This window comes from Hemitrygon akajei, chromosome 11 (genome assembly GCF_048418815.1).
Source record: "Hemitrygon akajei chromosome 11, sHemAka1.3, whole genome shotgun sequence".
In the NCBI taxonomy this organism is placed as follows: Eukaryota; Metazoa; Chordata; class Chondrichthyes; order Myliobatiformes; family Dasyatidae; genus Hemitrygon; species Hemitrygon akajei.
Window position 1 is genome coordinate 44,232,203 of NC_133134.1, and position 16,985 is coordinate 44,249,187.

Here is a 16,985-nt window from a genome sequence, read left to right on the forward strand (position 1 = left end):
TCAAACAATTGTTAGATATAATATCAAAAAACTACCCTCAATGTCACTTTTGCTTTTCAGGGATTGAAATCAAGTCAAGTCAAGTCACTTTTATTGTCATTTCGACCATAACTGCTGGTACGGTGCAGAGTAAAAATGAGACAACGTTTTTCAGGACCATGGTGTTACATGACACAGTACAAAAGACTAGACTGAACTACGTAATAAAAAAACACAGAGAAAGCTACACTAGACTACAGACCTACACAGGACTGCATAAAGTGCACAAAAACAGTGCAGGCATTTACAATAAATAATAAACAGGACAGTAGGGCAAGGTGTCAGTCCAGGCTTCGGGTATTGAGGAGTCTGATAGCTTGGGGGAAGAAACTGTTACATAGTCTGGTCATGAGAACCCGAATGCTTTGGAGCCTTTTCCCAGACAGTAGGAGGGAGAAGAGATTGTATGAGGGGTGCATGGGGTCCTTCATAATGCTGTTTCCTTTGCGGAAGCAGCGTGTAGTGTAAATGTCCGTGATGGCTGGAAGAGAGCCCCAATGATCTTCTCAGCTGACCTCACTATCCGCAGCAGGGTCTTGCAATCAGAGATGGTGCAATTTCCGAACCAGGCAGTGATGCAGCTGCTCAGGATGCTCTCAATACAACCCCTGTAGAATGTGATGAGGATGGGGGGTGGGAGATGGACTTTCCTCAGCCTTTGCAAAAAGTAGAGACGCTGTTGGGCTTTCTTTGCTATGGAGTTGGTGTTGAGGGACCAGGTGAGATTCTCCGTCAGGTGAACACCAAGAAATTTGGTGCTCTTTACAACCTCTACTGAGGAGCCATTGATGTTCAGCGGGGAGTGGTTGCTCCGTGCCCTCCTGAAGTCAACAACAATCTCTTTTGTTTTGTTCATATTAAGAGACAGGTTGTTGGCTCTGTACTAGTCCGTTAGCCGCTGCACCTCCTCTCTGTAAACTGACTCGTCGTTCTTGCTGATGAGACCCACCACGGTCGTGTCATCGGTGAATTTGATGATATGGTTTGAGCTGTGTGTTGCAGCACAGTCGTGGGTCAGCAGAATGAACAGCAGTGGACTGAGCACGCAACCCTGGGGAGCCCTGTTCTTGTCATTCTGCCATTCTTGTCAAACCTAGTGGCAATACTAGACCAACCAGGATGATAGAAACATAGAAAACCTGCAGCACAATATAGGCCCTTTGGCCCACAATGCTGTGCTGAGAATGTACTTACGTTAGAAATTACCTAGGGTTACCCAAAGCCCTCTATTTTTCTAAGCTCCAAGTACCTGTCCAAGAGTCTCTTAAAAGACCCTATCGTATCCGCCTTCACCACTGTCACCAGCAGCCCATTCTACACACTCACCACTCTCTGCATAAAAAACTTACTCCTGACATCTCCTCTGTACCTATTTCCAAGCACCGTAAAACTGTGCCTCCTCGTGTTAGCTATTTCATCCCTGGGTAAAAGCCTCTATCCACACGATCAATGCCTCTCATCATCTTATCCACCTCTATCAGGTCAACTCTCATCCTCTGTCGCTCCAAGGAGAAACGGCCAAATTCACTCAACCTATTCTCATAAATCCCAATCCAGGCAATATCCTTGTAAATCTCTTTACCCTTTCTATAGTTTCCACATCCTTCCTGTAATGAGCCGATCAGAAATGAGCACTGTACTCCAAGTGGGGTCTGACCAGGGTCCTATCTAGCTGTAACATTACCTCTCGGCTCTTGAACTCAATCCCATCATTGATAAAGGCTAGTACATCATATGCCTTCTTAACCACACAGTCAACCTGCTCAGTAGCTTTGAGTGTCCTGTGGATTCGGACCCCTATATCCCTCTGATCCTCCACATTGCCAAGAGACTTACCAGTAATAATATACATATTCTGCCATCATATTTGACCTACCAAAGTGAAGCACCTCACACCTACCTGCCCCCTACCCACTGCCCTACTCCAAGGTAAAAGGGGTAGATAAATAGTACGGTGAAGGTAAGAGGGGATGGGAGGAGGTTCCGTGGAGCATGAACACTGAAAGAGTACACACTGTTTATGTGTTGCACGTTCTAGTTAATGGCACATACTAGTAAATTACCAAATGGCAGAGGACTGAATTGTAGCACTCATCCAATGTCAGAAACGAGCCACGCTCCCGAATAATGGCTTCGAGACAAATTCAAGGAAACAAAGTTTATTAACAGTTCTGCAGAGCTGGGTGCCTTCAGAGAAGGGAACCCTGAACCTTACAGGGCAGCAGGTTTTATCCTTCTTCCTTACCCCTCCCCTCCCTGACTCGGGAGGTCCACAGTCTTAGGTTCAGTGTTTTCCCATTCCATATTTGGAGTTGTTTTTTTTTTACACATTTCTGTAAAACAATAGTCCATATCTCAGGACTTCAATGATTCCACAAGCAGTTAATTTGTCAGGCGCTTCTGCATTCCTGCTTATCAGACATAATTAAATCACATTTGTTTACTGACTTTAACCCAGACATAATTAAATCACATTTGTTTTCTGCACTGACTTTTAACCTCGCACATCTTAATTTACTTCGACTCTCACATCCAAGCAGTTCCCAATAAACAGTCGAGACAGAGATTAAATGCACCTCGACCTTTAACGCACCACTACGAAGACCAGCCGCGAAGGCATGACGACAACTTTATTGTTTTAAGTTAATGAATAATATGGCCGAACAGGAGGGCACAGCCGTCTCAGTCTCTGCTACTCACTGATTGAGGTACCAGAGAGGTGGCCGCCCGGCCCCACCACTGCTGGCTGGACATCCGGGACTTCCTGAAAAACTGAGGGGTGGAGGGAAAAACTCCTTAACAAAAAAAAATTCAACGACATTAACAATTAGCGCAAATCGGAATACTTTACTTTTACTTCGTTTTTCATCTGTGACCATGCTAGTAATTGATAAGAATCTCGCCCGTCTTTGACATCTTCCCTCCAGGTGCCGGGAGCGCCGCTGACCCCGAGGGAAGGTTCAAGCGCAGGCGCAGTCGTTTTGCGCGTGCTCCCGAGGCCGGCCGCGCGCCCGCGTGGACGAGTGGCGCGCTCTCGCGTTCTTTTTCCGGCCGCCGATCTAGAGGAGGATGAAGGAAACGAGCGACGGGGAGGCTCGGGAGGCTGAAGATGAAGTTGCAGAGTTGGAGGAGCCAGAGGAAGGTTTCAGTGACCCCGAAGGCTTCGTGGATGATATCTCCGACGAGGGTAAAGCGGAAAAAATCCATTCGGTTTGATCATTTTGACGCAGAGCTGAAACAGTTGGTAGCACTGAGTCCATGTGCGTCTGGGAGTAGCTGCAGCCCGAGGCCTAGAGCCGGCTTTCGGAAGCGAGAACTGCTGTAGATTCTATACTATGTTGACTAGATTGCTTGCATATTATTTCAACCAGGCCGTATGGACCTTGTCATCGTTTATCTGGAGTGTCATTCATTAGTTATTGCATCTAATTACATTGTCAGCGTAAAGCATCTTTAATGTTTAAAGACATATGTAGGAAAGTGTTTGATCCATTAGTAAGGTGTGTAATGAGATGCTGGTGAGGATTTTTTACAAGAGAGATAAACTGGAAGGAGATGTTTTCATGAATTTTGTATGGGTTATCATTTAATTGCAACATACTGTAATTTTAAATTAGTGCTAACCGCCTGCTTTGTTCTTGTAGTATTTATTTTGGATTTTTGTTTTTTGAGTGAAACACTCTATTCAATAGATCAGTAAACAGAATTTTGCATTTTCTGCACCCCCAGCCCATCTAAGTACCATATTTAAGGAAATCGGAATTTCAGCATGTAATTCTGACTAAACAGTTTACTGCTACTTCTAATGTTTTTTTAATTCTTGGTTATTCGCACTTATCATGATCTTGATTGCATTTAAGTAAAGATAGTAGATTCCTTTTCCTTTACAAGTCACAACCTATCTTCAGCTTCTCACCTAGAATATAAACATGAGATTCTGCAGATGCCATGAATTTAGAGATGGTTTCTCTAAATCTAAAGAATACTAAGTTTTAAATGCTTCTAACTGGATGTCACTTGTTAAAATCGTTGAATCCTGCATGATTTTTAATAAACCAGTCTTCTAACTTCTCAGCCAGCCTGTACCTTTAATCTAGTGGTTAGTGCAACACTTACTGCCCTGGGTTCAATCCTGGTGTTCTCTGCAAGGAATTTGTACATTTGCCCCATGGAATGCGTAGGGTGCTCGGGTTTCTTCCCACAGTACAAAAATCGTAACGGTTAGCAGATTAGTTTGTCATTGTAAGTTGTCCCGTGATTAGGTTAGGGTTAAATGGAGGATAGTCGGGGGTTGCTGGGTGGCACAGCTGTAAGGGCTGGTAGGGCCTATTTCATGCTGTATCTCTAAATAAAATAGATAAAATCTCATCGAGTAGCTTTTCCCTACAATACTAACCTATCTTGGACTGTAAAAGACAGTTTGCTTTATCTTGAGGGTCAATCCTTGTCTGCCCCTTCCTTTCCACTTGTTATTCACCTATTTTGTGTTCTTAACCTTGTATTATCTAATCCCTGTATATAATTTACACATTTCTAATCTCCAGGTATATTTAAACCACCAGTACTGACCTGATTCCTGAATTTACTCCTTCCACATTTGTCGGCTGTGTTTGCAACTCCCAAGGTTCTAAACTCTAGAACTTTTACTGTAACTCGTCACGTCTGTCTTTCTGAATTCTGAAGGGATTTCAAAATATCCCTAAATTTTTGGTCATTTGCTGTAATAGTTCCTTGTGGTCTTGAGTTAATTTTATTTGATTATGTTCCTGTGCTGTGCCTTGGGCTTCATTGTTGTTACATCACACAAATTGTGGTTGTCTTTCTTGTGTATGTTTGACAACATCTGTGTTTATTTAGGCAGAGAGAATGCATGTGCTGCACAGAGCATGATACAAAACTGCGCAGGACATCAAAGGTTCTATGTAACCCAGTTTAAACACACGCGCTTTAGGGTAACAAACATGAATATTATCAAATGTACTAATTGTCACTATATTTGCTACAACATAGTTTCATGACGTCTTCATTAAAGAATAAAGTTTCTGATGTTGATTGTACTACATTTTCAGTTCTCCATTGTATAGTGCTGAAGGCAAATCGTAAAGTTTTCACCATTTCAAATAGTAATACTCTCCAAAGAAAAATTAACAGTTCTGTGTACTTACAACAGACAGGATCTCCTGGTGGCTACTCATTTCAGTTCAACTCTCTATTCCCACACCAACATGTCTGTCCATGGCCTTCTATATTGAACAAGTTAGGTCTTTATTCTTTGGAGCGTAGAAGGTTGAAGGGGGACTTGATAGAGGTATTTAAAATAATTAGGGGGATAGGTAGAGTTGACGTGGATAGGCTTTTTCCATTGAGAGTAGGGGAGATTCAAACAAGAGGACATGAGTTGGGAGTTAAGGGGCAAAAATTTAGGGGTAACACGAGAGGGAACTTTACTCAGTGGTAGCTGTGTGGAACGAGCTTCCAGTAGAAGTGGTAGAGGCAGCTTCAATTTTTGTCATTTAAAAAAAATTGGATAGGTATGTGGACAGGAAAGGAATGGAAGGTTATGGGCTGAGTGCAGGTAGGTGGGACTAGGTGAGAGTAAGCGTTTGACATGGACTAGAAGGGCCAAGATGGCCTGTTTCCGTGCTGTAATTGTTATATGGTTATAATAAACCTAACTGCAGTTTACTTAAAGTGGAATGTATTCTTCTGTAACCTAGTTTGGGGTTTGGAGCCATTGATAACTGGTGTAAATGAACAACATCTGCAAGAATACTGAAGGAAAAAATGGTTTTGCTTTTTATCATTAAACCCGTGGACCCGTTGTTGTTGATCACCTTGAACGGCCCCTCGTACGGCCGCTGTAGCGGTGCCCAGTGTCTGCCCCTTTGTACAAACACAAACTTACAGTTCTGCAGGTCTTTGGGTACATTGGTCGGGGTTCGTCCGTGCTGTGAAGTCGGTACGGGGGCCAGGTTGCTGAGCCTTTCGTGTAGTCTGTCCAGGACTGCTGCGGGTTCTTTCTCTTGCCCCCTTGGGGCTGGTATGAACTCTCCTGGGACGGCCAGGGGTGTGCCATACACCAACTTGGCCGACGAGGCGTGCAGATCCTCTTTGGGCGCTGTGCGAATTCCAAGCAGAGCCCAGGGAAGCTCGTCCACCCAGTTAGGTCCTCTCAGGCGGGCCATGAGAGCCGACTTCAAGTGATGGTGGAAGCGTTCCACTAGTCTGTTGGACTGTGGGTGATAGGCAGTAGTGTGGTGTAGCTGCATTCCCAACAGGCTGGCCACAGCTGACCACAGGCTGGAGGTGAACTGGGCACCTCTGTCGGAGGTAATGTGGTACCCCGAAGCGTGCTACCCAGGTTGCAATCAGTGCTCGGGCGCAGGAATCGGCAGATGTGTTGGTGAGTGGGACCACCTCTGGCCACCTGTTGAACTGGTCTACTATAGTTAGGAGGTACCGCGCTCCTCAGGACACTGGTAGGGGGCCCACGATATCCACATGAACGTGGTCGAACCTCCGGTGGGTGGGTTTGAACTGCTGCGGTGGGGCTTTAGTGTGCCGCTGCACCTTGGCTGTTTGGCACTGCGCGCATGTTCTGGCCCATTCACTGACCTGCTTGCAAAGTCCGTGCCACGCGAACTTGCTGGAGACCAACCGGATGGTTGTCCTGATAGATGGGTGCGCCAAACCGTATATGGAGTCGAAAACTCGCCGCCTCCAGGCTGCCGGGACAATGGGGCGAGGTAGGCCGGTAGCCACGTTGCACAGGAGGATCCTCTCACCTGGGCCTACGAGAAAGTCCTGCAGCTGCAAACCCGAGACTGCGGTCCTGTAGCTGGGCATCTCATCGTCTGCCTGCTGTGCCTCCGCCAGTGCTGCATAGTCCACCCCCAGGGACAGGGCCTGGACAGCTGGTCTGGAGAGTGCGTCCGCCACGACGTTGTCCTTCCCCGAGACATGCTGGATGTCCGTCGTGTACTCGGAGATGTAGGACAGATGTCGCTGCTGGCGAGCCGACCAGGAATCGGACACCTTCGTGAACGCGAAGGTCAACAGTTTGTGGTCTGTGAACGCGGTGAACGGCCTGCCTTCTAAGAAGTACCTGAAATGCCGGATTGCCAGATACAGTGCCAACAGCTCCCGGTCGAAAGCACTGTACTTGAGTTCGGGTGGTCGGAGGTGCTTGCTGAAGAACGCCAAGGGTTGCCAGCGCCCCTCGATGAGCTGCTCCAGCACCCCACTGACGGCTGTGTCAGATGCGTCCACCGTGAGTGCGGTCAGAACGTCTGTTCTGGGGTGCACCAGCATCGCCGCATCTGCCAAGGTTTCCTTGGCTTTAATAAAAGCGGCTGCGGCCTCCTCGTCCCAAGTAATGTCCTTGCCTTTACCCAACATCAGTGTGTACAAAGGGCGCATGATACGGGCTGCTGAGGGGAGGAAGCGGTGGTAGAAGTTCACCATACCAACGAACTCCTGCAGGCCTTTGACTGTGTTGGGCCGGGCAAAGTGGCGGATCGCGTCTACCTTGGTGGGCAGAGGTGTTGCCCCGTCTTTGGTAATCCTGTGGCCCAGGAAGTCGATGGTATGGAGACCGAACTGGCATTTGGCTGGGTTGATCGTGAGGCTGAAATTACTCAGGCGGGAGTAGAGCTGGCGGAGGTGGGACAGATACTCCTGGCAACTACTGCTGGCTATAAGGATGTCGTCCAAATAGATGAACGCAAAGTCCAGGTCGCGTCCCACCGCGTCCATTAGCCGCTGAAACGTCTGTGCGGCATTCGGAGGAACTCGAACGGGGTGATAAGTGCTGTTTTGGGATGTCTTCAGGGTGCACCAGGATTTGATGGTATCCCCGGACGAGGTCTACTTTGGAAAATATTCTTGCCCCTTGCAGGTTTGCTGCAAAGTCCTGTATGTGCGGCACGGAGTAGCGGACTGGAGTTGTAGCCTCGTTCAGTCTGCGGTAGTCGCCACATGGTCTCCAACCCCCGGCTGCTTTGGGCACCATGTGCAGGGGGGAGGCCCATGGGCTGTCGGATCTCCGTACGATTCCCAATTCCTCCATCCTCTTGAACTCCTCCTTCGCCAGGCGAAGCTTTTCCAGGGGGAGCCTTCATGCGCGGGCATGGAGGGGTGGTCCCTTGGTCGGGATGTGGTGCTGAACCCCGTGTCTGGGCATGGCTGCCGTGAACTGTGGTGCCAGAATCGATGGAAAGTCCGCCAGGGTTCTGGTGAATTTGTTGTCCGACAGCGTGATGGAGTCCAGGTGTGGGGCCGGCAACTTGGCTCCACCCAGGGAGAACGTCTGGAAAGTCTCGGCATGTACCAGTCTTTTCCCTTGCAAGTCGACCAGCAGGCTGTGAGCTCGCAAGAAGTCCGTCCCCAGGAGTGGTTGGGCCACGGCGGCCAGTGTGAAGTCTCACGTGAACCGGCTGGCGCCGAACTGCAGCTGCACTGTGCGGATGCCGTAGGTCCGTATCGTGCTGCCGTTTGCGGCCCTCAGGGTGGGTCCTGGCTTCCTGTTGCGGGTGTCGTACCCCGACGGAGGCAGGATGCTGATTTCTGCTCCGGTGTCGACCAAGAAGCGGCGTCCCGACTGTTTGTCCCAGATGTACAAGAGGCTGTCCTGGTGGCCAGCCGCCATAGTCATTAATGGCAGCTGGCCCTGGCCCTTGCAGGGCAGGCGACAATGGCGGGCTTCTGTGCCCCACCGCTGGTGGTAGAAACACCACTGTTCACTGTCCTCTTCACGCCTGCCTCTGTGTTGTGTGTGCCCCCCTGCCGGGCCTGGTCTGGTCTGCTGTTGGGCGCATGGCCTGGTAATCTGACCGATGGACCCCACGCTCTCCCTCTTGGCTTTCCACGGCACGTCTGCCCAGGCCGCCACCTTCTGGGGGTCGCTGAAATCTGCGTCGGCCAGCAGCAGATGTATGTCCCTGGGCAGTTGCTCTAGGAACGCTTGCTCGAACATGAGGCAGGGCTTGTGTCCATCAGCCAGGGCCAGCATCTCGTTCATCAATGCTGACGACAGTCTGTCTCCCAAACCGTCCAGGTGAAGCAGGCGGTCACACCACTCATGCTGTGAGAGGCCAAAGGTCCCAATGAGCAATGCTTTGAATGCTTCATATTTGCCTTCTCCCGGGGGCGACTGTATGAAATCGGCAACCTGGGCGGCCGTCCCCTGGTCAAGGGCGCTCACCTCGTGATAGTAACGCATGGAATCAGAGGATATCTGCCGAATCTGGAACTGGGCTTCTGCTTGGCTAAACCACACGCATGGTCGCAGCGTCCAGAAAGTCAGCAGTTTTAGCGAAACTGTAAACAGATGAAGAGTCGGTCATTTTTGGTCCAAATCCCGTTTGGACTGTCGGGGTCACCAATGTAGTGATGTGCTACACACAGCGCTGAAATAACGACACGCAGTCGGTAAGTCGTTTCGAGACTAGTTTATTCAAACTTCGTGGCGCTGGCATTTAATCCCTAGCGCCTGCCCTCTCCGGGCGGAAATGGCGTCAGCGGTGCATTACCAAAGTCTCCCCCCGCGCGCTGGCTATTTGTGAGCCAGTTCGCCTGCGCAGAAAGTGGGTCGCCACAAACCAACCTTTCTTTCTATGGGTGATTATAAGATAATTGGTTAGGTTTAGGTGGGGATGGGGGAAATTAAAATTTGCAGTAAGATTAATCATACAAAAGAAAAATTGTTTTGGATATGTAAACATTTTGTATTGTGGTTTATGAATTGGTATCTGCTGTTTCATTTCAGATAGCTGATAAACATATCAATAAGCTACATTACTGTTGATTGATCAATTATCAAGAGACTGTTGATTGGATTGGCATAGTTATAATTAATAACCTGCTCTGTTTGTCCTGCTCTTGTATAGCAGGTATATCTGCCAGAATGTTTTCTGCTTGTTCCCTTTAGTCAACTAATATGTAAGCACTTTTGGCCCCTCCTTTTTCTCACTAACTTAATGTCTCATGGGTATAGTCAGTGTGCTCACAGCTTTTTACCCTAATGTTGTTGCCAAATCAGATTTGTCTGATGTCAATTGGTGGTCATGCTGTGCATGGTTTACTTCCACATCTGCAGTTCTCTATCAGTTTGAACTTAAGAAATAAAAGTAGGATTTGGAACAGGCAAGAAGGTTTCACAACTTTGCTCGGGAGATCTATAAGATCATAGCTGATCTTTTTACCTAATATCACTTTCTTGTACAAACACTGCACCTGTTGCTTTCTGCTAATAGTTCAAAATCTGTTTGTATGTCTTGAGAATATTTTGTGACAGAATCTCCACAACCTACTTCAACAGAGAATTCCAAATAATCCCTACTCTCGGTGAGGAGAAATTTCTTCTCATTCTGGTTCTGAATGATCATTTTGAGACTGGCACCACAGCAAGGTGGTGATCAACTTTGCATCTATTTTGTCATGTCCCTCAAACTTCCATATGTTTCAAAGAAATCTCATTATTCTAACCATGGAGACCCAGTCAAATCTTCAATAACCAGATCAATTCCAGGGAACCTTTTGAGTATTTGTTCAAAAACAAATAAGTGGGTCACGACTGTACATAATTGAATCAGGATGGTTTTACTTTGTACTCAAATTCTCTTGTAATAAATGTCCATGTGTTATTTGCTTTCTTAATTGCTTGTCGTGCGTATATATGAATTCTCAGAGATTTGAGTATAAAGTTACATAGATTCCCCATAAAGCTGTCATTTTTCAACATCTTACCACTTAAATAGCCTTTTATTAAACCTAAAGTGCATAATTTTCTATTTTCCTACAGTACATTCCATCTGCCATGCCCTCCCAAAACTGCTCTGCATCCTTCTGGCACCTTGTACTGGCCTAGCTTGTATCTTCAGCAGACTTGGATATATTACATTCAATCCTTTGTCCAACCCATTAATCTAGATCTTCACTTCCTGGGAAACTGACGTTTGTCTTGGTGCTGTCGGGCTACTCAGACTACTCATAGTTTGGGAAGAAGAAGGCGCCAGTGAACAAATGACCAAAGGCGACATCTTCCAGACGTTTCGCAAAACAACTTCTTTTACATCTTTTTCTTTCAATTGTGGTTCTGCTGCTTTTGGAGCCCGTGATCTACACTTTGGCGTGTTTTCGGGCCAATTGAGCAATCTGGTGCTTTGTTGTCTCCAAGGGTGTTTGGTGAGGTTTCAAGCTAAGTGTGCAGCCTCAAGGCCAAAAGGCTTGGAGATGGAGTGCAAGCCCATAATTGACTCTATTTCTTCCCGATTAAAGTGTCAAGGAAGATTGAAATCATTGAGATGAGAGCAGAGAAGGCGAGTGGGTGTTCAGTGCTGTCTTATCAGCCTCTTACTCATTGCTGCCAGAGGAAGGTGTCTGTGTGTGATGGTCTTTCTCTCCCTCTTGCTTGCTGCTCCTGGAGGAAGGTCACTGTGTTTGAATGGTCTGTCTTTCCCTCTCGCTCGATGGTGCCGGAGTCCAGGGTCTTGGGCAAAGTTTAATTGACACGGTTTGTGGGTTGAGCTCTGTTGTTCTCATTACGATGTGTTTCTGGTCACATTTTGTTTCTATTTTGTGTATTTTTGATCAGGGCAGACTGGCTCTGCTGCCTGTTGATAATGAATGACACAGCACTAGATTGAACTGAGTAATACCGGGCTCTGTCTGTGACTTTGTGGGTTGGTGTTTTATATTCTGTGTTTCTCACTCGTTTTCTTTTCCAATTTGTATGATTTTTTTTGTGGGGGCGGTGTGGGAATGATGCTTTTCTTTGAACAGTTTCCATGGTTTTCCCAGGGTTGTATATTGCATTCATACTTTGATAATAAATGTACTTTGAATCTTGAACTTACTTGTTTATTCCTATTGTTTTCTGCCTGTTAACTAATCTTCAGTCCACTGGTGTTTATTACTTCAAATAGAATGCATTCTAATTTTGTTTAATGATCTCTTGATTGACATCTAAGTTTCCCTAAAGCTTTAAAAGCATCACGTTAACTGTTTTTTTACATTTATACTTGTTTCTTTTAATCTTTTTAACATAGTGTGGTATTCCCAAAATGGTGACATGTAAATAAAATAGATCAGTACTGCAACAGTGACACTATCTATTATTTTTTAAATTCCTATAGAATTGCTGGGTGATATTTTAAAAGATCAACCTCTAGAAGCTGATGGAATAGATTCTGTTATTGTTGTGGATAATGTACCTCAAGTTGGACCAGATCGGCTAGAGAAACTTCGAAATGTTATCCAGAAGATCTTTTCCAAGTTTGGGAAAATTACAAATGAATTTTACCCAGAAACAGATGGGAAGACTAAAGGGTATGTTTCCTTTTAATATACACTTGTGTCACAAGCACATTAGCTTTATTTCTGTTAAAACATCATTGTTGAACCAAATTATATTGAGTAAAAGCATCATGCTATATTTTGCTGGTTAAATGCAAATGGTTACACAATGAATCCTCATACATTTGGGATGCATGTAAATATGAAAATCCCAATATTGCAATCTCATTTGTCAATGACTTTCTGGGGGATATCTTAAAAGAATCTCTTGTTCCTGTATTTAATGCAGGAGACAAATGGAGAGACTATAACTGAGGCAAAAGAGTATTGAGCTAATGGACAGTATCTGTATTGCCTAAGAGGAGGTGCTAGCTGTCTTGGGGTGAATTAAAGTCAAGTTACTTTTTATTGTCATTTCGACCATAATTGCTGGTACAGTACATAGTAAAAATGAGACAACGTTTTTCAGGACCATGGTGTTACATGACACAGTACAAAAACTAGACGACTACGTAAAAAAACAACACAGAGAAAGCTACGCTAGACTACAGACCTACACAGGACTGCATAAAGTGCACAAAAGCAGTGCAGACATTACAATAAATAATAAACAGGACAATAGGGCAGGGTGTCAGTCCAGGCTGTGGGTATTGAGGAGTCTTATAGCTTGGGGGAAGAAACTGTTACATAGTCTGGTCATGAGAGCCTGAATGCTTTGGAGCCTTTTCCAAGACGGCAGGAGGGAGAAGAGATTGTATGAGGGGTGCATAGGGCCCTTCATAATGCTGTTTCCTTTGCGGATGTAGTGTGTAGTGTAAATGTCCGTGATGGCGGGAAGAGAGACCCCGATGATCTTCTCAGCTGACCTCACTGTCCGCTGCAGGGTCTTGCGATCTGAGATGGTGCAGTTTCTGAACCAGGCAGTGATGCAGCTGCTCAGAATGCTCTCAATACAACCCCTGTAGAATGTGATGAGGATGGGGGGTGGGAGATGGACTTTCCTCAGCCTTCGCAGAAAGTAGAGATGCTGCTGGGCTTTCTTTGCTCGGGAGCTAGTGTTGAGGGACCAGGTGAGATTCTGTGCCAGGTGAACACCAAGAAATCTGGTGCTCTTAACGATCTCTACCAAGGAGCCGTCGATGTTCAGCGGGGAGTGGTTGTTCTGTGCACTCCTGAAGTCAACAACCATCTCTTTTGTTCACATTAAGAGACAGGTTGTTGGCTCTGCACCAATCCGTTAGCCGCTGCACCTCCTCTCTGTAAGCTGACTCGTCATTCTTGCTGATGAGACCAACCATGGTCGTGTCATCGGCGAACTTGATGATATGGTTCGAGCTGTGTGTTGCAGCACAGTCATGGGTCAGCAGAGTGAACAGCAGTGGACTGAGCACACAGCCCTGGTGCTCAGTGTGATGGTGTTGGAGATGCTGCTCTCGATCCGGACTGACTGAGGTCTCCCAGTCAGGAAGTCTAATATCCAGTTGCAGAGGATTTTCCCCAGGGCCTATCAAGCTGTGACCTCAGATCTTATGGGAGGCTAGTGTAGAAATTTCAGGGGCCCTGGCAGAGATGTTTAAAGCGTCCTAAGCCATGAGTGAGGTGCTGTAAGATAGCTGATGTTGTTCTGTTGTTCAAGAAAGGCTCTATAAGAATAAGCCGGCAAATTATAGGTCAATGAACCTGATGTAAGTCGTATATAAATTATTGTAAGGTATTAAAAAGTTCAGGACTGCAGTTATTTGGGACACACTGGGACTAGTGCATTTTAGCCCAATTAAGTGGATGCCCCAGTTAGCCAGAGTTTCATGGAAATAGTTCAAACTACTGTCAAAATAAAGTCAAACTACTGTTTAACTGAATAGTATATATTTTTAATGAAATGCAGAATAAATTAGAGTACTACAAAAACTACAGTAGCATATAGCTGTATTAGTTCTTAATAGGTTTTGAGGGAAGAACTAATCCAGTGTACACGTTCTTTTGATTGACTGTAAATGAGCAAAATCAACACAGACACCTAGTGCAGGTAATTGCCTTCAAACAATGCTTTCGGCAATTTCATCCTACAAATTATAATTTTCATTGTAATGTTCTAAGTGATTGCCAGTACCTTCCAAGTTCTTTGTAGGTCCTAACTTCTTGAAGTAGTGAAGGTTTCATTTTCATTCCCGGGCATTTCTGGCATCTCCAAGCCTGAAAGCTTGAAACCGCAGTGAGAAAAAAATGTCTGAATTGTCTTGCTGCTTACTACTCGCCAACTATCAGTGACAATAATCATTGCTTTTTGAACACAAGTGCACGCAAGTGAAGTTATTTTGGAAGTGTTCTAAGCATGGTGTAGTGTCTAATGGGGCCACATGACATGCGCACAATTGATGTTTGTTAGAAACTGTTTGGCAATTGTCTCCTGTCCTAATAACTTGCACAGTGTCCCAAATAAATGAAGGGAATTCTGGCTATTTTATGGCTTTGTTTTTGGTCTTTTTTGTACTAAATAGGCAGTTGCCCCAATTAACTGATGGCCCACATTAACCGAAATCCATTGTACAAGGGTTTGGATGGGGTTGGTTAGGGATGGTCAACATGATTTTGTGTGTGGCAGGTCATGTCTAACTAATCTTAGAGCATTTTTGAGATAGTTATAAGGAACGTTAAAGAAGGAAAGGTGGTGGACATTAAAAACATGGACTTAAGCAAAGCCTTTGACCAAGTCCTGGAAAGGACATTGGTCTGGAAGGTTAAGTTACTTGATATTCAGGATGAAGTAGCCAATTGGATACAGCATGGGCTTAACGGGGAAGTCAAAGATTGGTAGTAGAGTGTTGTCTCTCTTGTGCCGGATGGATTGGTGCTGGGTTCATTGTCGTTTATCATCTTTGTGGTTCAGATGATGATGTGGTAAATGGATCAGCATACTTGCCGATAACACCAAGATTGGGAGCATTGCAGGCAGTGAGGGAGGCTATGAAAGCTTGCAGCATCGTGTTGCTTAGCTAGAAAAAATGGCAGATGGAACTTATAAGTGTGAGGTTTTGTACTTTGGGAAGACAAAACAGGATAAGACTTGCAGAATGAATAGTAAGGCACTGAGCTATTGAGTAGTATCAATTAAATTCACCTGGGAATACAGATCCATAATTACTTGAATGTGGCATCACAAATAGATGGGATTGTAAAGAGGATTGGTGAGGCTGAATTAGGAGTATTGTGTGCAGTTTTGGTTACTTACCTAGAAGAATGATCAGAGGCTTGAAAGAGTACAGTGAAAATTTACTTGAGGACCTGAATTATAGGCAAATGTTTAAGATTCTATTGAGTACAGGAGAATGAGGGGAGACCTTAAAATTGAGGAGTATAAATAGGGTGAATGCTTACAGGATTTTTCTCCTCAGGTTAAGTGAGAATAGAGCTAGAGGTCATGGATCCAGAGTGAAAGGGGAATCTGTGGGGAAACTTCTTCACTCATATGGTGGTGAAAGTGTGGAAAGAGCTACCAGTGCAAGTGGTGGATGCAGGTTAAATTGTAACGTTTAAGAGAAGTTTGAATGGGTGAATGAATGGAAGGGTTTAGACAGATATGGGACCAGGCAGATCAGGTCGGCATGGACTAGATGGGCTGTAGTACTCAATAACTAGTGTCGGCTAGACTGGACCCTGGATCAATATGCCCTTTCATTTTAGTGACCGATGTATGGCTGTGGGAATTTAAAATGAAACAAGTTTTTTTTGTGTTATGTTCACTGAATATTTTTAAATTTCCTGTATTATATTTTTGAAATCTTTTTATTAATTGCATGTATGCTTTGAATATAATGGTTGGGGGTGTTGTGGATAGCGTGGAGGGCTGTCAGAGGTTACAGCAGGACATTGATAGGATGCAAAATTGGGCTGAGAAGTGGCAGATGGAGTTCAACCCAGATAAGTGTGAAGTGGTTCATTTTGGTAGGTCAAGTATGATGGCAGAATATAGTATGGTATAGAATGGTAAGACTCTTGGCAGTGTGAAGGATCAGAGGGATCTTGGGGTCTGAGTCCATAGGACGCTCAAAGCTGCTGTGCAGGTTGACTGTGGTTAAGAAGGCATATGGTGTATTGGCCTTCATCAATCCTGGAATTGAATTTAGGAGCCGAGAGGTAATGTTGCAGTATATAGGACCCTGGTCAGACCCCACTTGGAGTACTGTGCTCAGTTCTGGTCGCCTCACTACAGGAAGGATGTGGAAACCATAGTAAGGGTGCAGAAGAGATTTACAAGGATGTTTCCTGGATTGGGGAGCATGCCTTATGAAAACAGGTTGAGTGAACTTGGCCTTTTCTCGTTGGAGCAATGGAGGATGAGAAGTGATCTGATAGAGGTGTATAAGATGATGAGAGGCATTGATCATGTGGATAGTCAGTGATCATGTAATAGTGCTTGGGAGTACAGAGGAGATGTCAGGGGTAAGTTTTTTACTTAGAGAGTGGGTGAGTGTGTGGAATGGGCTGCCGGCAACAGTGATGGAGGAGGATATGAAAGGGTCTTTTAAGAGACTTTTGGACAAGTACATGGAGCTTAGTAAAATAGAGGGCTATGAGTAACTCTAGTAATTTCTAAGGTAGGGACATGTTTGGCAGAACTTTGTGGGCCGAAGGGCCTGTATCGTGCTGTAGGT

At 45.4% G+C, this 16,985-nt stretch overlaps 2 protein-coding genes across 5 annotated transcripts in view; one reads left to right on the forward strand and one right to left on the reverse strand.

The window, feature by feature from the left end:
* Window positions 1-3,015, reverse strand: part of brat1 (BRCA1-associated ATM activator 1) — a 42,097-nt gene extending 39,082 nt beyond the window's left edge. Inside the window, exon 1 of one of the 4 annotated variants that reach the window (XM_073060737.1) lies at window positions 2,891-3,015. The gene's annotated coding sequence lies outside the window, so the exon portion shown is untranslated. Of the gene's footprint in view, window positions 1-2,615; window positions 2,638-2,739; window positions 2,785-2,890 lie in introns of those variants that run through there. The other 3 variants (XM_073060739.1, XM_073060740.1, XM_073060738.1) reach the window with 3 other exon arrangements.
* A 53-nt stretch (window positions 3,016-3,068) lies between these two features.
* The window catches only part of LOC140735554 (eukaryotic translation initiation factor 3 subunit B), a 53,219-nt gene continuing 39,302 nt past the window's right edge, over window positions 3,069-16,985 (forward strand). The window contains exons 1-2 of the mRNA XM_073060741.1: window positions 3,069-3,226; window positions 12,174-12,366. Coding sequence (XP_072916842.1) covers window positions 3,109-3,226; window positions 12,174-12,366 — 311 coding nt within the window. The 5' untranslated portion in view covers window positions 3,069-3,108. The remainder of the gene's footprint in view (window positions 3,227-12,173; window positions 12,367-16,985) is intronic.